This window comes from Condylura cristata, unplaced genomic scaffold (genome assembly GCF_000260355.1).
Source record: "Condylura cristata isolate star-nosed mole 26May11 unplaced genomic scaffold, ConCri1.0 scaffold00007, whole genome shotgun sequence".
Lineage (NCBI taxonomy): Eukaryota > Metazoa > Chordata > Mammalia > Eulipotyphla > Talpidae > Condylura > Condylura cristata.
In genome coordinates, this window is record NW_004567108.1 from 32,038,024 (window position 1) to 32,065,962 (window position 27,939).

General features: G+C 37.5%; 1 protein-coding gene across 1 annotated transcript; it reads right to left on the reverse strand.

The window, feature by feature from the left end:
* Positions 1 to 115: 115 nt before the first annotated feature.
* On the reverse strand, positions 116 to 27,939 carry ATP6AP1L (ATPase, H+ transporting, lysosomal accessory protein 1-like). Its single transcript, XM_012721760.1, has 9 exons — positions 27,881 to 27,939; positions 17,978 to 18,035; positions 16,476 to 16,633; positions 12,961 to 13,007; positions 12,634 to 12,704; positions 10,312 to 10,547; positions 7,044 to 7,094; positions 4,504 to 4,744; positions 116 to 891 (listed from the first exon to the last, which is right to left on the reverse strand). The coding sequence occupies exons 1-9, from the start codon at positions 27,937 to 27,939 to the stop codon at positions 589 to 591; spliced, it is 1,224 nt and encodes a 407-aa protein (XP_012577214.1). The 3' UTR covers positions 116 to 588.

Consider the following 27,939-nt stretch of genomic DNA (forward strand, 5'->3'; position numbering starts at 1 on the left):
AGTAAGTCCACGGGGATTACAACAACTGAGATGGAAAAAGGCACAAAATGATGTAAAAATAAATTGTTATAATAAAAAAAAAAAGCTGGGACATAATTTCTGAAAAATGTAAATTATGTCACAAAATTTTTTCAATTCTGAACTTCCAGATAACCTTGGGTTGTTTTTGTTTGTTTGTTTTGGTTTTTTTTTTTTTTTGACACTTACCAAACTAGCACAGGCAAGGCAAGTGAATTTTCTTTCATTCTCTTATATTATAGTTCTGTGTTTGTTAGGTTTCCCTAACATAAAGCATCCCTTTATGTTAGCATTCCCTAACATAAAGCATCCTAAAGCATCTCAAGGTAGCTTTGGGAAAACAACTGTGATTTATCTCTGTAGAATTATTGAAACATCTTTTTTTATTGCCCCACTTCTGAGTAAGCCAGTGGATGCTTCAAAAGCAATTTATCATGTGGTTCCTTTTTTTGTTTTTTTCAATCAAACCTTTGATTAAAATGGCATTTATCACAAGTCAAATGGCACAGAACAGAAGCAGCTCCTTTCAGGACCCATTAGGGACTTACTGTAGGGAAGGGGCCGGTGCTGTTAAACATAAATTTTGCAGATCTGTTGGTTTCTCAGTTCATAGCATTCAACTCCCTGACTCCTCAGCAGCTCCTTCTCTTCTGCTGCATCCTGAGCTTTCAACTGGGGGAAGTGGGCAGGAGAGCCAATGAAGTCATAGTGCCGGTCCAGATAGCGCAGGTAGATAAGCATGTGCAGGGCGTAGGCAAGCACCAGCAGCAGGATCAGGGACATTGCCAGGCCTATCAGGATGGCTGGTGAGAAGGAAGAGGCACAGTCTCGCACCTTGGCAAATTGTCCTCCCTTGATGGTAAAGCCTTGGATCTGGCAGGAAAAAGAAAGTGCTGAAAGAACTGCAGTGACATCGTCATTCTGCCCTGAGAACTTCCCAGTTGGGTTGGGGGTTCTGCATCTCTACTTAGCCAACTATTTTAAGATATGTGGCCATATTTGAACACATAATTTAAACACATGACCTAGCAAATGTGAGTGTGTTTACTGGGACAGTGAAAGTTAATTTTACGTAAGTTTAGCAACCCAGGGATGTACAGTTGTCATAATTAAGGGGCTCATAAATTCAAGTTTGAAATAAAACTTCTTTGAATCTGATCCTTCAGAATATTCCACTCATCTAAAACTACAACTGCTGTAGTATCTCTAGAAGTTAATTTTGTATTCAGTACTCAATTTTATAAGTGTTAGTATAAATTTTACAAAGAAATGTATGTTTAGTTTCTCTGCTTCTGATTCTGTTGACAGGAATAAGACAGAGAGGAAGATATCATGGTTCCCAACAAAATCAAATATAGATAATAATAGCTAACACTTACTAAAGATATTTTTATGTACCAGATACTCTTATTTAATACTCACAAGTGTCTGTGACTTATTATTTTATCATGATCTTATTGATGAAGAAACAAATGCACAGAAAAGCTAAGAAACTTGCCAATTGTCACACAGTTTTAGATGTAGTAAATCTATTAACAAACCCAATCTGAGTCTGCTTCAGAGTCACTTTTCAGCTGAGGGCTCCATAACTCTTCCTGTTCTCATTACTACCTCTTCATCAGTTATACCCTCCAGACTTGGTACTATTTTGGGGAAAGCTATACTAGTCCCTCCTTGATCTTGCCTAGCATATAAAAGAAAAACTTTCTCTCATCAGTGCAAATGAAGTGATTTAATTTACTTGGAATTAGGAGAGCTTCAAATTAACAACTGACCTCAATATCTGAATATTGTCAAAATGAAAGCAGCAGGTCAAACAGCTATTCAAAAAAGAGAATAATCATTAGTGGGATGCAGCCCCTTATGCTGGCTTTTAGGCATAAACCTAGATAGCATCACCTCTCCAGTCACCTAGTTAGTTTTAATCAGAAAATTGAATCATGAGCATTTTACTGAGAACTCATTTTAATGACTTACGTGAGCATTTAAGCATTTTTCCCTGTGAAAATGATTGTAGCCCCCCACCATAGACAGCCCTTAAGGACCTTGTTCACTCAATTGTCTGTGATTTAGAATGAATTCAAATAGCTTCTAAAGGAGACGCCTGGCCTGGCTTCTTGGATTCTTGACCTGGCCCCTCTGTGAAAGGACAAATCATTCTTCTCTTTGCCAAGTGCCTGAGGAGTCAAGCACCTCTTGAGCAAAGATGGCCTCACATGATGCTGCAACTCCAAGCCAAAGAGAACATCTTCATGTTGTTATAGCTTGTAGTAGGACATGATTGAGGACCATTGGCAGAATGCCTGGAAGACATGCTGTCTGCTCTTCTTCTGATGAGTGGTTATAAACACACTATATCTAAACAACAGGGAAGTTTTGTTTGACCCAGTTTTCGAACATCCTGAAAATTTCCAATAGGAATTCAGATTTCTAGCATCTACTGAAAAGTCAGAAGCTCCTGTATCCCTGGGCTTACATTCCTTCAAAGCGAAAACTAGTTTAATAAAAAAATGCTTGTGATGTGGTCACACTTTGCCACAGCCTCCAGATGACCTACTTGAGGCAGTTGAGCATTACTGAAGGTTTCTGAGTTTGCCATACTTGCCATATTTCTCTATACTTTGGTCCCATAAAGAGCCAGATCAGCAGAATGCAGCCTTTGATATATATCCTTCAACTGCTATGACCACCACCTCCACCTCTTCCCTGGAATGGCATTCTGCTGTCTGCTTACATGCAGGGTGTTTTAACAAAACCCATCTCTGACATCTAGTGCTGCATTTCCTGGTGAGGATGCTGGTGAGGTTTTCGGCACGTATTGTCCAGCACCAGGAATGGATATTGTGCTCCACACAAGCACATGTTCAGTTATCCCGTGGGTGAACACATAACTAAATGATTCTTATGCTGGCTGCTCCACACCTTCACAGCCTGAATGTCACTGTACCCCTCTAGCCAAGGCAGATATGATGGTCTCAGAGCTTGTGTAGTGACTGACCTCATTGATGGCTCTGACTGATCTTGTCTTCCTTTGTTTTTCTTCTCTTCTATGTCTTTGTTATATATATTTCTTATTCTAAAGTAGATATAACGTAAAACTTACCAGCTTAACCATTTTATGTGTTCAGTTCAGTAGCATTAAGTACATAATTATACAACTACCTCCATCTCCAAAACTCTGTTCTTCTTGCAAAACTGATGCTCTGTACAGTAAATTTAATTCAACTGGAATTCACATCTCCCTCTCTTCCAGCCCCTAAATACCTCAATTCTACTTTCTATCTCCAAATTTGACATTCTAGCTACCTCACTAAGTGGAATCATATAAACATTTGTCCTTCAGTGCCTGGCTTATTTCACTCAACTTAATATCCTCAAGATCACTCATGTCATTGCCTGTATTTGAATTTCTTTCTCCTTAGATATTAATTCATTCTTCATGAGACATCTGAGTTGTTTCCACATTTTGGCTATTGTGATGAATGCTGCTATGACCATGGGTATACAATTATTTTAGGCATGTAACCAGAAGCAGAATTGCTGAATTACATGGTAATTCTATGTTTAATTTGTTGAATAATCACTATGCCAAGTAGCTGAAAAGTAAAGTCAGATCTACTGGGCTTCTACATGATACCAAACTGCCTCTCAAAAACATCATACCTTGCCAAATTTGGGGGTGGGCTGGGAGAAGTTTTAAATATATATAGTGTATATGTATGTGTGTGTGTATATGTAATTTATATATATGAACTTCTGTTTATATATAGAAAAGGTTGGCAAGTGCCCACAAAAGGGGCATGCAATACCCTTGGAAATGCAAAAGTTTAGCAATGGTAAATCCACTGCTATTCAGTGAGTCAAAAGAACAAATTAAGCTTCTCTCACAGGTAAACACAACAGAGGTACTTGACAGATGTCTCTCAGCCTAAAATTCTGGTGGTGACAAGTAACCTCTTAGGACCCCATGCCTTTCCCCAAATACTTTCAAGAGGATCTTAGGGATATTTTCCACTCCCTGGCTGACAGTTCTTTTCCTACACTAACTGCCAAAGCTGTCAGTCACACTACAGAGGTACATCTTATCTGCCTCATAGGATCACAGCTCTGTTCCCTGAAGGAAATAAAATAATTGTCCAGCAATTCCTCTTCCTGGAACGGCCTCTCATTCGGGAAGTGTCAGTCACTGGGCTTCATGCCACAGCTTTACCCTGGCTTGCATTGAAGCACTCTTCACTGATAATTATTAATGACTAGAAAGACATGGATGTAAAAGCAAGTCCTTGGGAAGGACGGGCTGGGCCTGTGTGGGGACAGCCTCTTCCATTTCATACCTTAGAAGATAAAAATATAACAATATTACTTTGGAAGTTCTCACTCTGTTTTCCTTAAACAACTTTGTTTCCATCTTAGGTGTTCTCAGAGAAACACAGGTTCTTTAGCACCAAATAGGCAGATGCATAGCGTATATGTTTAGTTTTTTACCTGGAAATCAACAAAAGTGACCTCCCACAGGCTTAACATTTCATCCACGTCGCTGGGCAACAAGAAGGCATCGTAGCGCTGCAGGTTGCTGACCCGATGGCAGTGGTAGGAATAACTTGCAGGAGCATATACGCCAGTTGCATTAAAAGTTGCTTGGATGGAATTATTGAAAATAATCTCAACGTGGTTCAAACTAAACCAGCTCTGGATGGTCAGCTTGTTGTAATTGGTAAGGGTGAATCTGAAAATAATTATAAAACCGTATTACCCCCCGCAAGCACTTTTCCATTTGCTGACACAGGACTTACTCTACGGACCTATGAACGGTACAATTGCGCCCTCTTTTGTTGGGTGGTAGAACTAGTGGCAAGAGAGGTTTTCAGTTTTCTGGTTCCTCACAGGAGCCTCCTGTTGCGAAGCTACAAGGCAAGTGAGAGGGCAGCCCCAAAAATAGAGCAAGACTTCTAAGAAAGGAAAAAACGCAAAAAGTTTGGCCTTGTTTTTGGCATTAACACTTTGATTGTTGCAAAAAAAATGAGAAAGTTTTAATTGGGTATCAATATAGAGTTAACTAAATGGTCAGAATGACTAGCTCTTACTATGTATCAAGCATTGATTTATGAGCCTATGTGGATTTTTCTGTTATCTTTACTACAATATCATGAGAAAGATGAGAAATCTAAAGTACAGTGTGGTTACGTAAACAACAAGTGCAGATTCATGTAAAGAGGAAGTGTAAGAGCTGGGCTTCAAAGCCACTCTGACACTCTTAGCCATTCTGGAATGGAATATTCTCAGTCACAAAATCACTACTATATAAATATATTATTTTTTAAGAAACAGGTATAAGTGCATAGAAAAAATCTGGAAGGCTAATCAAAACGCTAATAGTAAGTGCAAATTATGGATGAGATTTATTTCCTCTTTTTTTTAGACCAACTTTTTCTGATTTCAATGAACATATATTATCTTGTAGTTTGGGCTCTTAGCAGAGAATGAGACAAAGATATAAATATAAGGTACATTTTGGAAAGGTAATCCTAAATGTATTTCAGAATTTTCTCATTTTAAGATATGGAAGGGGGAAAGAAGAGAAATGATAGAGGAGAGAAGGAAGTCAGAAAGGGCAAGTGCCCACTGATTCCACCTTAGTGGGGATTTGCGTCATGAGGAACTCATCCCAACCCATGCCGGGGAAGAAAGCTTAACTCTGAGTTCCCTTACATGAGGGACAGGGTGCTGGGCTAATTAGTTATACACTTCTCTCAGTCCCTGGTGGAGGGCTACTAGGGAAGAGATGGGAGGCACTGGGTCCCTCTGGATGAAGAGCATTTTTAGGCAAAGAAACTCTGGCAGTGGAAAGTTAAATGGATGGATAATAGTTATCTCAAATGAAAGCACCAACAGAACATCATCAGGATACTAACAGGATCTGCCATACCCCTTTATCATCAGAAAACACAAAAGTCATTAAACTATTTTTCTTTGTGGGAACAAGCATTATTTAAATTTTAAAAAAATTCCCATTTCTGTATCAAACAGATATATATGTGTATATATATATATATATACATATACATATACATATACATATACATATACATATACATATACATATACATATACATATACATATACATATACATATATATAAGTGCATATATATATATGTTTGGTTATCTTACAGGATTCTGTTTTCATACTAAAACCTTTCTGCAAAATGATGATATGTATTTGTAGAATTATGACAAACTAGTCTCCCATGATATGCAGGAAAGTGTTTTGGGAGAGAGCTTTCCAAGCATATACACTAGGTTAATCCAAGTTACCAAGTGCAGCAAACTTCCTTAAGAGCATCGTCACGGAAAACCTAATATTCAGGTTTACACTGTGACTGTGTGCAGGAGGGTGACGGGTACAGAACCCCTTTTCTTAGGAATCTTATTAATGTTTTCACAGGGCAGAAGTGTTCCAGGGAACACAGCTTAGGAAAAACTGCTCTAGCACACCCTACTGGTTTTCCAAGTTAAGTCAAAGATGCAGCTACCTATCTTCACTAAAAGGTGGGTCCTCTAGGAAGGAAAACATACTTTTAAAAGAAAAAATAATGCAATGCCTTCACATTCCCCCCGATCACAGTAGCTCTTAACTGGCTTGATAAGTCACCATTGGCAGATGTATCATCCCTCCATAACTAGATGTACAAAATACAGGCTTGTGTTGTTTTTTTGCTAGGGAAGTCAGCTAAAAGATATATATTCTCATTTTTATTAGATGCTTAAGTATGATTCATTTTCAGGAATTACACAGAAAATACCTTTAAGTCAGGAGATGCTTTGATAGAAACTAAAGAAGACATTACTATAGGCTCCCATCATAACACTACTGATTTCTCAGGGTCATTAGGTGCATATGGCATCTCGTGAGGCAGTAATTAGCACATGGCAGGTCCGTGACATATACATGCTGCATGACTAAATGACATGGAGCTTATCCCATCTGCTGCTCCCCTGAGACTCCAAAGTGGTCCCCATACGTACCTTAGAGCTAGACCTTTAGCATTTTCAGCATCACCAAACTTCAGAAACAACCTAAGAAAACAGAAACACCACAGTCCATCAAAATAGAGAGCTCAATTACCATAAACTGGCACTACATGGTAGGGGCCTTCTACTCTCAGTGGCTATCTGATGGAGTCAACTAAAGGCCTCCACACTCTCACTTCCAAGGCCTTCTCTAGTGACATTCGTGTTTATGTTTGCTCTGCTGTAGAGCAATGACAATGAGACCTGATTTCAACAAAGCAAATTTATCCATTCAGTGAGAATATTTTAAGTGCCAGGCCCTGGACCATAGTCCACTCTTCCAAGTGCCCTACCCTCCCGTGTTTAGGACAGATTCTGAATTCTTCAGACTGTAATTGTCTAAATTCAAAATATACACAGATATATCCCAGATGCTAGGATTATGCTCTATTTGTAGGGCTTTTGCTATTTAAAAAGACTTCCGTAGCAAATCTGTCTGCCAACAATTTGCCTTTTCCTGAACATTTTTGTTTCCAAACACTAAAACATGGTCATCTTTTTTTAATCTGTGCTTTTGACCTTAAATGGTTATGTCTCTCGGGTTTGTTCTTTCAGTAACTCCCTTCTGGTTCATGAGAACATAAGATTTCCTTGCCAGTTGAACAAAGGCCTCTCAAATCTATGTGATTCACAGGAACCAGTGACACCGTTTTAGCAGCTGGTATTAAATATTTCACAGCTGGGGAGATGCCTGCTCACCACCCTGGGTGGGCTCTCCAGGACCCCCGAGTAGGGCCCCAGGAGGAGGAGGATGCACGTGCAGGATTTGCCTCAAGTAAAATTCTAGGGTGGTACCAAAAAAAAAAAGAGCCAGATTCCAGTGGGCAGCGACTCTTGAACAACTTGGGGGTGAAGATTTCTGACCTCCTGCACAGTGGAAAGCCCATGTCTAATGCTTGACTCCTCCCCAAACTTAACTACTAATAGTCTGCTGCTGACCAGGTCCAATAACATAAACTGTGACTTAATGCAAATTTCACATGTTATTTGTATTATGTACCATATCCTTACAATAAAGTAAATCAGAAAAAAGATAATCTTAAGTGGGTCATAATAAAGGTCTTCATCCCATCTTCATGATGATTGAAGAAGAAAAAGGGTTGAAAAAAGCCTCCTATGTATGAAGCCTAACATTTCAAATCCATTTGATCAATTTGGCCAATTCTATTGTAAAAACCAAAGCTAAAGACCTCTCCAGCAAGCAACAACACAGCATTTTCTTCTATCACTGGAATGCAAGATTAGTTAGGAAGATAGCACTTGATACGTTCTCAAAGTTTTTTTTTTTTTTATTTTAAAGATTTATTTATTTTATGCATAAAAGCTGGGTGCAGGCCAGAGATGGGGGTGGGCAAGAGGATCCACCAGAAACAGACCAGGGAGCAGAACAGGCAAATCTACTGAAGTACAGTCCTGAGGTGAGAGAGGAGAGGTCTGCCATTCCATGTGGGCCACCTCTCTGGCTCGGCATCAAACTTATGCTGCAGTGGTTTTAGATAGCTTCATAGTGCTGCATTTTAACTGCCTATAGCACCAGGGAAGTCCCAGTTCTCAAATTTTTTTATGCATACATTTACATTTTTCTCTTTGCTTTTCACTATGTTATGAGATTGGGACAAGAGAGAGTGGTAAAAAGACACTGTAGACCCTGGCTCAAATAACACACAAGTTCAATGGCCTTGGCAAGTTTCCGATACTCTAAGTGGTAGCTCTTAGATCTTTCTTTACCTGAAACATAGATGATAACAATATACCTACAACTCAGGGACTTACTATTGTTTTGTGAGGAATGATAGTACTATGCTTGTGAAGTACTCACACACTACCTGGTCTGGTAAATGCTCAAGGCTTATTAGTTAGTTAACAGATAAAGTCATTTTTATCTCACAGGCGATGGTCTTACAGACCATGTTTGTAAAGTCACTGAACTAGAAGCCAAGTGTTTGCTACTCCTGTCCCTAAGTCCTCAGTGATCATTAAAGTTTCTAAAACCCAGCAAAAAGAGGTGATATCCTGATCTTCCACATAAAAACCCTAAAGCAAGTCTAAATGGAATCAAGGAGGGTCAGTCAGCCATTGATATGCCAGATTATCCCCAGGCGACCACAAATAAAGAACCCTGTAGGAAATTAATTAGCATGAGGGCTAAGCCCTCAGCAGTACTGGAGTCTGCTGGTCCTGCTGTAAAAAAATAAACAAGCAAGGGAGGACTCTGGATGCTTATACTTATCATTCCCTAATCCCACAATAAGAGCTAGACATACTGAATGCAAGATACTTAGTTAGACTTGTAACCTTATATTAGCATGACACACCTTTACCTATCATCAAGAATTCTTAAAGGAGAAGTTAAGTTCAGGAATAAAAAAGTGTTTCCGATGTATATAAAATATAAAAAGAATACATACACATAAACACTTAGTATGGTTATGATTTATACAAACATTCTGCCCATCTAAAGCAGGTCAGAATAATGCAGAATATCTTTCCAAAGTCTCCATAACACCAGCAAATGTTGAAAACAAGAAACTTTGGAGAAAGCAAGTGGGACATGCCAGACTTCTTCCCTCTGGACCAAAACAAAAACAAGCAAAAAATGTTTGCTTCGATGACTGAAATAGAGAAAAGCACTGGAAATGGATTTTCTCGACAAAGGGTTATTTGTTTATTTTGCTTATCTCAAATCAAAAGTAATTATATCTAATCATTTTGAAACCTACTAAACAATTCTCTGAAATGTGTCCACTGAAAGCACCCTTACACATTTACAAACAGCCAATGTATCATCACTATAGGCCTTGGAATCAAACATGAGCCATGGCCAGAGTCAGCATGCTCTTGTATTCTGTGAGTTATGGATGAGTCTGTTCAGTGAATCTCCTCTCTGTGGGACAAGGTAGTCTGACACCTCACATTTGAAGTTCATTCCAAGCCTGGGATTCTTTTCTCTCTTTTAGAATGAGTCTGGTAGCCTTCATTTTTCAGAACTCTGATTTTTCCATAAGCATTTTAACAATAATAATATAACAGTTAAAGTATTCAAAATAAAACTGCTGGGAAAAAAACACATATTTTTAAAAATTACTTTCTGACTCATTCTTTCATGTTAGAGATTAAGTATTTCCTCATAGGTGTGTATCAGGGTCATGCTTTTTTTTTCTAAACCCACTGAAAACCAGACCTCCACTACGTTACCTTTCCTCCAGTTGAATAGTCAACTTACGTGGCACTTTCTTCACTGCACTTGGAGTTGCCAGCATCCACTATGGCCTTCTGGCCAAAAGCTTCTTCTGTAAGGTCCAGCTGGGTCTGATTCTTAAATTTAATTGTTATTCTTTTGGCCCAGAAGAGAATGCAGGGAATTCCATCAATGGAGACATTAACTGGGTTTTGATGGCTGAATGTATTCCAAGATTCTTTGTCTAAATGTCTTTGTTTGTTCAGACTATAGTTGAAGACCTAATTAATCAAATAACAGAAATTTACAATATGAATTTGTTTTCATGGTCTAACAGCTTTCTAGCAAGTAAAGGATGTCACTTCAAACCCCACCTACAACTCTTATCTGTCTAGTTCCATAATTCATGCTATTGTGGGACAAAGAAGATGTGTGGACCAGATCGCAACAGGCTTAAAATGACAGGAAGGTACATGACCCAGTTTCACACCAAAAATGAAAAAGATCAAATTATAAAAAAACAAATAAAAATAAAAACTTCAGAAATAACATTAGTAACATAGATTTTTTTAAAAAGCCACCTCTCTGAAAAAAGGGGTATGAATAGGTAGAACATAGCAGATTTTTAGGGACATGAAACTATCATTCTATATGATACTATAATGGTGGGTATATATCATATCATATATATATATTTGTTAAAACCCTTAAAATTTACATCACAAAGAATGAGCCCTAATAAACTCTGGACTTTAGTTATTAGTAAGCAACCAACACTGGCTCATAAATTATAACAAATATATCATTCCTTATGAAAGATTTTAAACAGGGGAAACTAGAAAAAAAGAGGTCTTAAGAAGGTATATGGGAACTTTCTATACTATTTTGCTCAAGTTTTTCTATAAAGTTAAACAAGTCAAGCTAAATAAACAAAACCTATTTTTAAAATTTACTGTACCATGAAACTATTGGCAGTCATCTTTTTAGATGATAATAATATAAGGAACTCAAATAAGGTAGGGTCTTAAATAAAACTAACATAAAACAAAGAAAACATGAAGTTTCTAAAAACCAAGTGCAAATTTTCCAGACCATTAATGTCCAATAGAACATTAATACTGAATATGTTTTGCACTGCCCAATGCAATAGCAATTGACTACATGTGGCTATACACTGGAAGTTCCTCAGAGCCTAGTTTTTAATTTTACTTAACATAATTTCACTAGAATTTAAATGTAAATAGCCACATGTGACTAATGGTTAAGTCACTTAATAAACATAAATTAGCATGGTAGTTTATGTAACATTGCTTTATATCTTATGAGTATTTGCAACATCAAGGAAGCCTAAGACAATGTACTTCAGAATTTGTCTTCTGAAGTCACAAAGACATGGATGTATCTGGAAGATCTACTTAGCTAGATTAAATCATTTTAGTGTAAATTCAGATAAAAGAAAAACCAAATGGTAGCAACAACCCAAGTTCACCAGTAACCGAAGATAAACTACAGTGAACCTGCCTGGAAAGCAACGAGATTAAAAATGAATATGGTAGGAAAAATACCATAAAATTGAATATTTTGACTTTTTCTCAACTATAACCCTAGCACAATATATTTCCCACCCAAAATTCAAGCAAGAATATTAATTATTAGTAAGAATTCTTACTTACATTTTCACAGTGCTTTTGATATGACATATTATATGACATTTCTATTTTCATACATTATTTCTGGTATAGTTTATAGACTCTTTAAAATTTCCTTATATTTAATCTAGTGTTCTTGGAATAAGCACAAGTTTTTTTTTTTTTTTTTTTTTTTTTTTTTAAGATTTATTTATTTATTTGTGCATACAGAACTGGGGTACAGGCCAGAGGCTCAGGGGCGGTGAGAGGCTTCACCAGAGACAGAGTGGGGAGCAGAACAGGCAGATCTACGAAGTACACTGCTGAGGGGAGCAGCGGGCGGGCCAGGAGAGGTCTGGCTCGCCATGTGGTCTCCTCCGGGGCAGGCTGCAGGCGGGAATCGAACTCATGCGGAAGTGGCTTCAGATTCTCAGTACTGTGCTTTAACCCGCTGCGCCACCAGGGAGGGCCGGAATAAGCACAAGTTTTACTCTTAGCCAGTATATATTATCTTTTGCCCCACCTTGCTTAACTGTCATGGCTAAAATAGCAACCTCACATGGAACAGCAGTTAACATCATTTCCTTATTCTAGATCTGTTAAAATTCAGTAGTTGATAATAATTACGATACTTACGGTAGGTACCACAGATACACTTTCCTAGATTACATGAGATCCTTTTTTTAAAAAAAGTTAAAAAAATTTTAGATGAGATCTAGTTTCATTAACAAATCCATACCTGTGTGACCTGTGTGATAGGTATCATCGTAGAATTCTGGGTTGGTTTCATATCACCGTTATTCTCTTGATCTGTAAGGTATATAATTATGTTAATAAATGCTATTGCTTTATTAATATAATTGAATGACAGTGATGGTAAGCAGAGTGAAATATAACAGGCTTGAGCCTCTTTAGATGCATTATCTAGAATACATAGTGTCAGACATTTTCATGCGACATCACCAGTGTAAGTACCAGAGCTCAGGGAAGCCCACGGCTGACAAACTCTTTAAACGCCTGCCCCTTCCCAACCCAAAGGTAGCATGAGGGCAATCATAAGGCTTACCACTGTTTATTACCACTTCTTTATTTGAAGATTTTCGAGAGATAAAACTAGGAGAAAAAATAGAAAGAAAAGTAAAAAAGATGTTGAACATATCTACTATTCAGATTTTATATGAAGTTAAGGAGGATATTTCAATATATTACATGTTAGTAGAGGAGCAGAAGCTTAGTTTTTAAAGACTATATGTTTTTATAGTGAATTTCTGATATTAAAAGTAATATGTTTTCTTCAAGAAATTAAGGAATGCAAAATTTAATCAACCCTAATCTTTATTCATTGAATAATATTATTGAAAGTCCATGTGCAAATCAGTTGCTAGACACTGAGGTTTAATAACAAAAAATTATTTCTGGTAATTAAAAGACTAAATTATGATATATTTTTCAAGTATTTCATGTTATACACATACACAAACACATACGCAAACATGCATACATAGATGATTTACTCTTGTCAATTTAAAGGCAGATTTTTGCAATCATCTCAGGGTGAAGATCACATTCTCTCCATTGCCTACAAGACTTTGAGATAGTTTGGTATACTAATTGCTCTTGTTTCAGCTCTTCTCCTCTGCTCCAGAACGAACCTTCTTCTGATCCCTGAATGGTTCACTTTTTTTCTTCTCTCATGACTTTTATCGCCTGCAATTTCTTCCACCTGCAATGTTCTCCTTCTTTCCTTACCTCCTACTTACTTCCCACATATCCTCTAGTTCACAGCTAAAATATCACTAGTCTAACTTCTCAGACTAGTTCAGGTGCCCTTCTTAAATGCACTCATAGACTCCCCTTCTTTTCTTTGTAGCACTTTTCAAAGTTTATTTATAATGATATCTATCACTTGTTTCATCAGCACCTTCCTCACTAGACTTAAAACTCCATGGCAACATGAACTATGACTGATTTGCTGACCAGTGCAGATCCAGCCCCTAGCACAGTGCCTAGTTATTTACAACAACCTTTTTTTTTTTTTTAACCTTATTTGCATGAACAAACTAATAAAGAACAAGTTCTGAAAGGGAAAATATCTCCTTTTGTTTAAATTGAGGAAGAAAATATTGAGGAAGAAATATGTAAAAGTGGCTACCCTGACTCTTTCTGAACTTAGAAATCATACCAAACTTAAAATAAAATCATCTCTTCTAGAGATATAAGAACCTAAATTAGCACGGGATTATGGTGATGGGAAACCCACAGGGACTACAATTGAGATGGGGAAAAAAATGTAAAAATGTAAAATAAACTGTTATAAAAAAAAAAGGAACCTAAATTATCCCACAGAGCAGAAAAATATTTTTAGATCCGTGATTTGAAAGAATATTCTCCAAACACCAATGTAACTTTCTTCATAAAGAAATGATATGTCATATTACTAAATTCAAATGAGCATTGATTCATGTGGTGTCTAGGGTCCCTTCTAAAGCTAAGATTATTTAAACCCATTAACCTTGCTTCAAAATCAGTAATGGGATTTTTATAGTTCTTGATGTACAAAGCAATCATTTCTGTATAAACAGGAGGAAGTTTAGATCACTTATTATTTGGAAGTGAACCAGAAGAAAATGACTGATTTGGAAACAATGGGGTGGGGTGTGGGGTGGGGGTGGATAATTATAGTTTTATCACCCAGTTTTTATAGACTCTTGAACACAAGCTTCTGCCCACCACCCTACTTGCCTCTATCCTTTGTGCTCCCACTAAATCTCGGATGCATTTGCTGAGATGGCACATCAGGAGAAACTGGGGGAGTTGACATCAATTCATTGCTATTCAGATTCTGATTATTCTTCACAGGTAAATGTCTGTAGGTTATCTTAGATGTAATCGAAATAAGCCAAAAGAACAAAGGAAATACAAACAGTAATTTTGTTGATGTTAAATAGGAAATGTACCACACTATTTCTATTTTCTGTCAGTGAAAATGATTTCACACATTTTCTTAGGGGGCATGTTATATATGTCTGAGGTTTTAAAATCATTCATTATTCTCTTCTCACAATAACAGCAGGAGAAACTGTAAAAACAACATTACTTGTAAGGATAGATATTTTAAAAAAAAACCCTGCATACTGATTTTAGGAATCATTTTCTCATTAATATACTTTCATGAATAATACAAAGGTTTCTTGTGTACTTTGAACAAATACCTGTTTCCTTTTATGATACAGATTATATTTTTGTCTCTTGTTTATAAATTTTAGTTCAATTAATTTAGTAGCTAAGGAATAATCTATTGTATCCATTTTGAATTGTCAACAAAATGTAGCTACATAACAATATGAAGAAATTACAGAATCACTCAATTTCATACTTGTACTTATATTCATGAATACATTGCTTTAAAAGATGTGAAATTACTCACCTTAAATTCTTCCTGGCAAGCATCTGGTCCAAAGTTAATGAAAATCCCATGCATAAAAATATAAGTGAAAAACTAAACAAGATTTTTCTTCCCATCAAGAAATGAATCTGTTTCTTCAAGCCAAGCACATCTGTTAATTCATAAATGCAAACATTACAGACGCAGTACCTTTTCATGCCTTGTGAGTGACAGCACATTCCTCCAATAAAAGGCCAGTTTCACCAGGATGATTCCATGTGAGGGAGGGTGGAGACAGGGTTTTACTTTACAGCTTCATTTAGAATACAGAGTGATACCCATGAGTCTACTAGAATGTTTATTCACTTCAATGAAAAATTATTAGAGAACAGATCCTCGGAGAAAGTATCTCTATGCCGATTTCTTAGAAATATGTATTATTTTGAGACTATCACATAACTCTTTGAAGTAACAGTGGTTCACAGCATTGTATGCGATTGAGAGGCAGGGTCAGAAACACAGGGTCATGTCTCTTCAGATGTGTGTCAGCTCACCATCCACCAACAAAGCCCCCATAGTTCACCACAGTCCACTAGGCCCCTCTAAACTTTCTCTCCATATTCCACCCTCCCCTCTGGTAGCCTCAATTTTATAGTCAGATTTCTAGGGCTTGTTTGTGATTTGTTTCTGTCTGACCTATGTTTTATGTCTTTACTTTTCACATATGAGTAAAAACACCCAGTATTTGTCTTTCTCCTTCTGGTTTAATATGCACAGCCTAATCCTCTATAGAAAATGAGAGGTTAAGGTGGAATAACTAGGGGCAGGAGGGAATACAGAAATGAGGAAGAAAGTTGCCAATAAAAATTATAAATCAGGCCCTCCCTGGTGGCGCAGCGGGTTAAAGCACAGCAGTGAGAATCTGAAGCCACTTCCGCATGAGTTCGATTCCCGCCTGCCGCCTGCCCCGGAGGAGACCACATGGCGAGCCAGACCTCTCCTGACCCGCCCGCTGCTTCCCTCAGCAGTGTACTTCGTCAATCTGCCTGTTCTGCTCCCCACTCTGTCTCTGGTGAAGCCTCTCACCGCCCCTGAGCCTCTGGCCTGTACCCCAGTTCTGTATGCACAAATAAATAAATAAATAAATCTTTAAAAAAAAATTATAAATCAGAAATGCTCACAGCCATTAAAGTCACCTTTTCATGCCCTTATTACTACTTCCTTTAATTCCTTTTCTTTCCTTTCTTCCACTACTCTTGACCTCTCCTTTTACCTTTCTGTCCTTTTCCTGATTCTGTGGAATTTCGAAAGCAAGACAGGTCTGGACAAGAGGTGCTTGATAGTATGCAGTTTTCTAAAAACAGAAATACAGGACACCCAGTTAAATTAGAAATTCAGATAAACTACAAATAATTTTAATATATGTAGGTCTTATGTAATATTTGGGACAGTGATAATAAACAAATCATCTATTGTTTACCTAAATTTAACTGGGCATTTAGTATTTATGTTTGCTTGATCTGGCATTATTAGCATACAGATTCTCTGTTACTCAAATTTTAACATGCACACAAATTACCTGGGTTTTCATTAAAATACAAATCCTGATTTGGTAATTCTGGGTGAAGCATGAGATTCTTTGTTTCGAACACGCTTCCAGATGATGCTGACGTGGCTCACCTGGGGAAAGTCTGTTGCAGTGCAAAGATCTAGAACAGATGGTTCAATAAAAGCATAAGGACAGCTCCATAGACATAATTTAAACTTGTCTAGTAGCACAAAAGAAAAATGTTTTAAATAATGTAATTTTGCTAATATATTTATTGACATAGTATTTCAAACAATAGTTTAAACAATTACTAAAATATGTTACTCCCTTTTGTCCTAATTCTAAAACCTGGTGTATAATATACCCTGACAGTGCACATCAATTCAGACTAGGCAAAGTTTCGAGTTCTCAGAAGGCTCATGTGACTAGTAGCCACCGTACAGAACAGTGCCAACGCAGAACACCTCCTCCAGCTGACAGAGCAATACTTCACAGTCAATACTTCATAGCAGCAGTAGCAGGGTCAGATCATATTGCTGCTCAGATCCCTGGCCAGGAGATGGGGCGCCAAGCCCATGGCAATCCTGTACTGTGATAATGATTCTGTGAACACTCAGAACACATAGTGCCAGTCCCTGTTGCTTACCATGTAACAATCTTTCATTGAAACAGGCTTCAGTTATGTTTTCAGGCACATATATATACACACAATGATTTATTTTAAATTGAATATCATTTTAGTATTTTTTATAATTTGATGATGCTAAAATTTAATATAACTTTTTTTTGCTGCAATTTTTCCCCATTTGGTTAAGAATACTTAAGGGAAAATAATTAGCTGCTAGTAGGTTTCACACGTGTATTTTAGAATAGAAGTCACACTTAAGGTGTGATTGTCTGAGAATAGCTCATCCTGTGACTTTGGAGGAGAAAAGCAGTGGGAAAAAAAATGTTAATATGAGAGCATGTAGGCTGTGAAGAACTAGGTATCACCTCCCTGGCACTGTACCTGCCTGCTCAGAAGGCTGAGGCATCTATCCAGAACTGTGAAGGTCCTCAGACTAGCAAACTAACAGGTTAAACTGCCAGTTTCATGCAGACAGGATACACAAGTTTCCTGGATCAGAGGCCAAGGAATTTCTTACTCACCATAGAATAACCAGCATGAGCACTGGTTTTTGTGTCAGTTCCCCTTGCCCAAAGAACCCTGCAGGAGGATGCATCACATGGATAATGAATGCTTTACAGAGTTACATTTGAGAGAAACTTTGACTTCCCAAGACTATAAGCTAACCTGCCCGGAAGAAACACTTTCTACCTCTCACAGCTGTTTGCTCTACAAACACTCTGAAGATAGTCCAGGAAGAGAAGTCAGTAACTCACTCATTTGCATCTGCTGTGGAAATGCAAAGGCACACAGGTTTGCCTTCAGTGATGCCCCTTACACAGGAAATTATTCATCCATGCTGGCTTTTCAAATGAACGTACCTTGGGTTTGCTTAATTTTCTGATATACAATAAATTACTAAATGAAATGTTACTGCAAATACCAAACATCAACCCATTATCATATTTGATCCTATAGAATTGTGCTTTTATGGGTGTGGTCAGCCAGTTATTAGTCATTCGATCTCAGAACTCTGGCTTGTATCCCAGTTCTGTATGCATAAATAAATAAATAAATCTTTTTTTTTTTTTAAAGAAAATACACTGGGCCCTCCCTGGTGGCACAGTGGGTTAAAGCGCTGCACTGAGAGGCTTAAGCCGCTTCCGCATGAGTTCGATTCCTGCCTGTCCTGGAGGAGATCCACATGGAGAGGCAGACCTCTCCTAACCCGCCCGCTGCTCCCCTCAGCAGTGTACTTGGTCGATCTGCCTGTTCTGCTCCCCTCTCTGTCTCTGGTGAATCTGCTCACCCTCCACATCTCTGGCCTGTACCCCAGTTCTACATGAATAAATAAATCTTAAAAAAAAAAAAAAGGAAGAAAATACAAGTAAAGAAAACTTAAGCCCCTTCATTTATTAGCAAAATAATGTATCTAAAGTAGTGCTCCTTATGAAGGGAGGAGTGTAACTCTGTAATGGTTAGTGTGCATCAACTTGACTGGGCCATGAGATGCTCAGATGTCTGTCTAAACATTGCCCTGGATGAGTCTCTGAGGGTGTTTCTGAATGAGATTTATCTATGAACTAGTTGGATGGGCAAAGATCAGCTCCCTCCCTCCCTATGTGGGTAGGCCTTATCCAATCACTGAAGATCTGAACAGAATAAAAAGTTCTAATAAAGGAAAGAATTCTCCTTCTGATATGAGTATCTGAGAGCAGGGACTGAGGTTTTCTCCTGCCTTAGACTTTAGCTAAGACTACAACTATCCTGTTGGCTTTCCTGAGTCTCAAGCTTGCTGACTGCAACTCTTGGGACTTCTCAGCTATCCTAACTGCATGAATCAATTTCATATAGGAAATCCTCATTATATAGATATAGGTGTTATAAATATGGGTGTGGAGAGAGAAAGAAAGGTTATCTCTGAAGAATTCAAACTAATACAGACCCTATCAAGTTCAGAATCTAATTGCTGCCATGATTTCTACCAATTTTCATCAACTTCTTAGCTGATTAGAATCAGGTTAGTAAATGAAATACTTCTAAGTGCTTTTGATTTAAATGTTAATGTTTCTTCCTTTAGATTTCCCCTTGACTTCCCCTTGACTTCTTAGAACGTGGCTAATGTGCCAAATTAGTATTGTGTGTGTGTACTTTCGTGCGTGTGTGTGGCTTAAACGGAGACAAGTGGCTTGCTCTTTCAAAAACTTTCCATTAGATAAACATTTGCATGAATACAAGATGCCAAGAATATAAGTTAATGACATAGTACATAGTCCAAGGAGCTCCCAGCCCAGTGATGTGCAGAAATGAGAAGATATAATTGCTAAGTACCTTTGGGATGTTTTACCTAGCAAATCAGTGACCTTTGCTGAGACTGGTCTCACTTCCATTCCAGGCAATAACTGAATAAATGAAGGCTAAAATGAGGTAGGTATATAATAGCTAAAGAGACAAATCATAAATAACTCTTTTGAAGAATTCAAGTAGTCTTACAGTTCCTGATTTTACTCTTTCATGAGGCCAGTATGCATCTCATGCTGTTGGGTCTGTGAATTACCCCAGTATCCTTTTGGTAAGTTGGCTCTTATTCTTAATAAAGTATCAATTAGCTTCAGTAAAGAACCTTTACATAGATAATAAATTTAGTATAATAATGGAGGCATTTTGATTGGTAAGGGAGGTTTCTGGGCTAGGAAGAGCATATCAAACTCTGGATAAGGCTTCCATCACACTCAAAAGTGCTCTCTGCACTTATCTGCAAGGTCCCCACATCAATAGAGAGATAAGAATCAGAGTTTTAACTCACTAAAGTAAAACATGCTAAATGATGTTGTTTTTAATGATGACATCTATACCTTTTACTTTTCACCACTGTTTAAAATAAGAGCAAACTGGGATGACTCACGATGGCCATGAAGAGTCCCTAGGATTAAGTTCTCTCTTGTATTTGGTAAATAAGGGAGAAATGCAGCAAACTCCAGCCAAGACTCAGATGTTTTGAACAGGTTTGGTGACCCAGGGGGAGCAGGAGGAAGGTGAAAGCAACAGAAAAAGAGAACAAGTGGGCAATATCGACCAGTACCAGATCTCCTCTCCCACCTTCACACCCCTGACACCTAGGCCAAGGAAAGAAAAGGAGGAGGAAAATACCTGAAAGCAACTGGGAAAAACTGAAACATCTGAAAACCCCAAGGGAAAAACAAAGGTCAGCAGGTCAATTTGCATGGAGGCTAGCAAGACTACTAAAGATCTTTGGAGATGAGACCTGCAGGAAGGATAAGACTCAGCCTTCTTGCCACTACTGAGGGTAAGGCAGAGTCCCCTGGTCCCCTGACACAGCCAGAGCCAGAGCAGAAGCACTCCTGCCTTGAGTAGTGACTCTCTGGTAGTGGAGGCCAGGCAGGGAGTAGCAGCCACTGTACAATACCCACAATTAACCTTGGCCAGGGTGCGCATCTGCTGCTGAAACAGGCAGGACTCTGCCCTGAATTGGGAGCCCTGTGCTTTGGCTCCCTGGGGCCTTGGGTGCCCGGCAGGGTGTGACAATCTGAACTCAACTCCCTGCCATTAGCTGGAAGAGTAGCAGGGCATGGCTACAACTCACTGGAACAGACAAGGATACCCTGCAGTAATGGGCAGCACACAGCACCTAGTCATAACTAGAAGTTGAGCAGTATCAGAGCCGCACTACTAGTGCATTGTACCTTATCTGAATTGGAAACCAAGCCAGGGGTAGGGCCACTGACAACAGGAGCAGAGTGTCCCCCTAATGAAATTAGGCAACTGAGGTGACTACTACCACGAAGAACATGCATCCCCCAATCACAATCACAAACTAGGAATCTCACCAACGCGCTCCCACCTTAGTGGAAACACAGAGGGAAGAAGTCACCAGATACATCACTCAAACTGACTACCATAATCACAACACCATCACCCTTGTGAAGGATTGGTGCGTTAATCCTTGACTTAGTCTGGTCATTAGTCCTTGGCCACCCAGAGGGAGCACCCAGAAGAAATGCTGGCCAGTACTAGCAACACTGTCTCAATTCGTAGAAAGCATTAGGAAATAATGAAGAGAAGAAAAAAATGCAAATACCTAAGCAAGCTCACAGAGGAAAGTTTCACTACAAAAAGATTAGTCACCAGAAATCAACAAAGATATAGAAGAACCACTCAGCCTGTCAGAGATTTTAGAATCATCATGATTAACAAACATAAAGAAGATGAAAAGGAAAAAAAAATTATATGAGACAAATAATCAATTAACTGAGTAATGAAATCAAGACCTTAAAAGGAAATAAAAGGAATGTAGGAGATTAAAAGACTGCTGGGGAAGATAAAGAATTCTGGGAAAAGCAGTGAAAACAGAAGAGATGAAATGGAAGAATGAATCTTCACCCTCCAAAGACACAGAAATAAGAGACAGAAAGGAAAGAGAAGTAAAAAGGAATAGGAATAAAGAAACTCATCTGACACCACAAGGAAAGGAAATGTCAGAGTTATAGGTCTCCCAGAAGATGAGGAGAAAGGCCAAGGAATCAAGAAAATATTCACAGAGATAATTATAGAGAACTTCTCAAGTATAAAGGAGGAGATGAAAATAGACATACAAAAAGCAAGAAAGCACCAAACTACCATAATGAAAGGGGAAATAAAGCAAGAGACATAATAGTAAAGCTACAAAGAATTCAAGACAAGGAAAAAGTAATAAGATTGACAAGAGGGAGGAAATAAATAACCTATAAAGGAAAACCAATCAGGCTGATGTCAGACTTCTCCAAAGAAACACTTCAGGCAAGAAAAAAGTGGAAGGGCATATTCAACAAACTCCAAGACAGCAAATGCCAACCAAGAATACTTTATCCCAAGAAGCTCTCCTTCCTCTATAAAGAAAGAGTAAGGACATTGTCAGACAAACAGAAACTCCACAATTTTGTCACAACAAAACGTCCACTCCAAAAAATACTACAAGCCGTCCTTAAGCCAAAACCAACAAAGGTATGAACAAGAACAGATCAAAACAAGGACTAAAAGCATGAAAAGACAAACAAAATGGCAAATATAGGTGCCAATGTATCAATAATAACTCTAAATGTAAATGGTTTAAACTCATCAATAAAAAGACACAGAGTTGCAGGCTGGATTAAAAAAACAGAACTCAATCTTTTGCTATCTCCAGGAAACAGATCTAGCTACAAAGGATAAAGAATAAATTGAAAATAAAAAGATGGAAAGCAATCCTACACAGAAATGGACCAAAAAAAGGCAGGAACAACTATTCTTATATCAGATCAAATAGACATCAAACTAAAAAAGATTAAAAGAAACACGGATGGCCACCACATTATGGGGGCAATACATCAAGAAGACATGACACTCATCAACATATACACACCAAATAAAGGAGCACCAAAATATTTCAGGACACTACTGTCATCTATGAAAACTTAGAGAAAATACATACATAGTAGGAGACTTTAATACTATACTCTACAAAGGACAGATCAACAAGATAAAAAATAAGTAAGGATACTAAAGCTCTAAACAAGGCCCTAGACCTTATGGGTCTAACAGACATCTATAGAACACAGAGTTTCAATAATAGTAACAAAATTTTAAAAATCAGAACTGCATATTAGAAAGATTATATATCAATAAACATGTTTCTTTAGTTCCACCTTGGAATTGATGTGAGAAGAAATAATCACTGCACCAAAAAGTAGCTAGAATTCATTTTGGGTAAAGGAAAAAAAAAACCTGCTTAATAATTTAATCAGGTAAAACGAAGCACTCAACATTCATCAATAGTAGTTATACAAAGTATGCAATCATCAGTCTTAACTACTTCTGCATCCTTACTTATTCTAACTTGTCACATTCCCATAGCAACTGCTGCTTCAAGTTCTATAGCTAGCACACTAGAAATCATTTCTAACTATTCAGAATGTTCTGATATCGATTGTAAACCTTGTAAAAAGCCTTGGCTGTCTTCCCAAAAAGACAACTTTTCCCCAAAATGGTATAAAAAGTCAGTATAGCCCTTTACCTAATCTTCTCTTCAGCTGGTCTAGTTCATGAAAACCAATCTTTCTTCAGTAGAGCTTTGAGAGAAGTCAAATAATAACACCTTTCTGGCCTACATATGGACTAAGTCAACTTAGGTACAATATCATCTTATTACTGCAAAAGATTAGGATAATGGCCAAAACTCAGTGCAAAAATAAAATAGACTGGAACTGAACCCCTCCTCACCACCAGCAGAAGACAGACATGGTAGCCTCTTAGGGAAGCCCTGGTCTCTAGATAGGGAAAAAGAGGCTAGCCCAGAAGAAACAGGAAAGCACATGCATCGTGGGTTCCAAAAAGGAGAGCTGAATATACCCAGACTAATTTTTCTAAATTTACCATAGATGTTACACTTCCTCACTTGGCACAGAATGAGTAAACTGACAGAGATATCAGGAGTTATACTAATTGAATTTTACATGAAAGGAAATACTAGAGAATAGGGTCACTCTTCCTCTGATCACAAATGTTGAGATGGCATCTATGCGATGGTTGAAAGGTGTTTCCTAAGTTTTCAATTGATTTTGTCTAGATCGATTAGAGGAATCACTATCTATGATAGCTATTGTCACCTAGAATGACTCTGTAAATAATAACACCTAAAAGTCATTACTACTTGATCCCTGGGCTGCAAAACAGATGTTACACGAATAGGTGTTAATACCATGTAAATCTCTTGGCATATCTCCATTAGAACTCTTGAGTGACCAGATTCACTGTAAATGGACAGTCATATTTTGAAGGTTTTTTGCTGAATAAATGTTCTTTAAAATGGATTTAAATATTCACCATAAATCGCATTGGACACACATGTGCTATAATAATCTAAGCTTTGTTATTCCATTTATAGAACAAAGCCACAATAGACTTAGCACATTCCTAAGAATGACAAATGAACTGGCTTCAACTTTGTCCCCAGTTGCATTAGCTACTAATAAGAGATTCAGCCTATTTTCTGAAGTCTGAAAGCTGGATTGACTTCTCATCTCTAGTAATGAAAGTCCTAAATTATATCTTATTCCAATAGAAGGATGTTTGAGCTACACTGACTATCTGTTGTTAGTATAGCCAACTATTAATTATCTTAGATCTGGATAACTTGTTGCAGCCTCTTCATCATCACTTGCTGATGTTTTCTTCTAGAGATGGCTTCTTTGCTTAACATTCATGAACAAACCTCTGCTAGCTTCAAACTATTCTTCTGCAGGTTCCTTACCTCTCAGACTTCACATAACTGATGAAAGTGAGAACCTCGCCTAGATTAAGTTTTGGCTTAATCTAAGGCATTCCCTTAAGGAATCAGCAATAACGTTGTTTTTCTTTCTTATCATTTGGATGATCACTTTTCATTTCCTTCAAGAACTTTTCTTTTGCATTCACAAATAGGCTAGTACAAGAAGCTTTCAACCTGTCTCAGATTATCTGCCTTCCTCACCCAATGTAAATCATTTCTAGCTACAGATTGAAGAGAGACATGCCACTTTTCCCTTTCCTTGAACACTTACAGGCCCTTGTAAGGTTATAAACTGGCCTAATTTCACTACTGTTATGTCTCAAAGACAGAAGTCCAAGGAGAGAGAGAGAGACTGGGAATGGCTAGCTGTGCAGCAGTCAGTGTGTGACACTCCAAAACAATTACAACAGTAACATCAAAGGTCTCCTAACAGATCTAATAATAGTAAAAAGCTTGATAGTTGTGCCAATTTCCTAAATGTGACACATGATACACAGTGAACACACACAAGGAAAACTAATATCAAAAACATGGGCTGTCACAAATTTCAATCTGTAAAAAGCACACCTACAAAGTGCAATAAACCAAAATACAATAAAGCAAGCTACATTATTACAAAGCTACAAATTACATTATGTCCACACAATTGGCAACTGAAATAAAATGGAAAAAGACAAACATAACAAAAGTTCACTCAAGAAGAAATAATCTGTGTAGCACTATATTTACTAAAAAATTTGAATTCAAAGTTAGAAACTTTCCAACAACAATATACGCACACACATGCACATAATTGCATATCATAACAGCTTTCAACAATTTTGAAAACTTAACTGAAATAGACAAACTTTTAGAAAATGACTCACCAGATCTGACTTAAAAAGAAATCCCAGGTCTATACGTGGCCCTATTAAAGAAATCTCGGCTGTGGTTAATAATCTTCCCAACAAGAAACCACGAGATCCAAATCATTTTACAAAACTTTCAAGGAATAAATCATCCCATCGTTACATGAACACTTCCTGTGGGCATGAACTCAATTTGTCACTTTTTTTTTTTTTTTTTTTGCTTTCTTTCAGGTCTTTGTTAAACACAAGTTCTTAAATTAGCTAAATTTATTTTGTTTTCTTTTTATCTTGTTTAGAAATATTTTCCATTTTCTATTAAGATGTTTAAAATATCATTGCCATTTAGACCTGCATTGATGGTGGTGTCTTTTTTTTTTATTATTAAATGGTGGTGTCTTTTTTTATTATTATTAGTTTCTTCCTTATGCCTTGATTTGCGATCTAATTCTGTTATTTAATAATACTCTATATTCATGAGTCTCTTGCTGGGTTCTCCATTCTAATTCACTAGTTAATTTATCTACTTTAACTAATACTTCATAACTTACATTTATAGGATTTCATATAGATTGCAGAGCAGCATTCAGACCTTCTCTATTCCTGGTCTTTACTCCTCCATTTTCACTATCATAATTCAATGTAATCCTTTCTTTGCAATCATTTAACTCCCTGTGTTTTCACACTCAACACTGCTAAAACCCAGGTCTCCACCTACTCAATTGCTACACTAAATAAATCTCAATGATTTTACAAAACCAGTTTAACTAATGTCTCCTTAGGACTAGTTACAAATGACTCCTCAGAACTTTCAACAATTTCACATCATCTTGTCAACTTTTTCCTACATTTCTAGATTAGAAGGCAAAACTCACGTTGACATGTAATCCCCCAATATGAGGGTTTTAATAAGTGGGACTTTAGTAGGAGGTGATGAGGTCATGAGAGTAGAATCCTAATAAATGGAATTAGTGTCCTTACAGAGAGACATATGTTAAATACATATCAATAAAACTGGGGGGGGGGCAATAAATAAGAGAGCCATTTGAGATTATAGCCAAAAAAAAAAAAAGCTATCCATGAACCAGGAAGTTGGCTCTCACCAGACACCAAATCTGTCAGCACCTTGATCTTGAACTTTCCAATCACCAAAACTATAGGAAATAAATTTCTGTTGGTTATAACTCACCCATTCTGCAGCACTTTATTATAGCAGCCTGAATGGACTAAGACTACAACTCAGTAAAAAGAGGTCAATAAAAGTATTTATATTTTAGTGTTATGAATTATTAAATGTTAATTACCTGAAATTGAATCTGGCATAGAGTAAGTACTATTTAATGTGTGTGTTCCTATCATTATTTCATTCGACTCACTTTCCTCAAGCTGATGTTCCTTGCCCTTTGTCTTTACTGATGTTCTTGCTACTTACTACATTGAGAAAAATAAGTCAAAAGTTCCACATTTTTCTGTCAACAAATATTCCAATTCACGTGCAGCTCTATACCTCTCTATATTCTACCTTCCTTAATACCACAAATAAATTATTTTTATTGCAAAAGTCATTTCCTCCACTTGGGCATCATTCTAGTCTACAGAAGAACTTTCCTGTGTAATTATCCTCTTTCCCTCATAAAGGATACACTTTTTGTTCAATATTAGAACATCTGCATCAGCAAAAGAAGTCAGAACACCTGTCATCTAAAACCAACCCATCCTGACACTACAAAAGCCTTTCAGAGCTAGTCCTTTACTCATTAGTATATAGAAATTCCTTGTGAAAATTATCTGTAGTAACTGTTCATGATTCCTTCTCTCCCAAATTCTCATTGTTCCAATCCAGACTTACATCTGTACCCTCCAAGGGATCCCCATTAAACAAAAACACCAATAATGTCCACATCACCAAATCCAAAAGACAATACAGTCTTCATCTTACCCTCCTTCCACATTTTACTCAACACCACATTCTTCACTGGGTTGAGGTCAAAGTAGAACACTAACAGCCCAAGCCATCATCTCTCAACTGGACTATTAGACTACAATCCCAACTGGCCTGATGGATTCATTTTACAGTTTTTGGCCTTTACAACAAGAGCCAGAGTTGTCCTAGAAAAACTAAAACCCTATCTTGTTACTTTCCTGCAACAAAACTTCCAATAGCATTAAATCATCTGGAGAGTACTTTGTTTTTACCATGGATTGATTGTAGGTTCAATTTGTCACTATGCACCTCTGAGATCTCATCTTAGTACCAAACAGTTCTTCACTCCCTGAGCGCCTCTTCCTGGCCTTACACTTCCTGAAGAGCAACAGTCCATTCTGAGAATTTCTCTTCCTGAAGGCTGAACGTCAT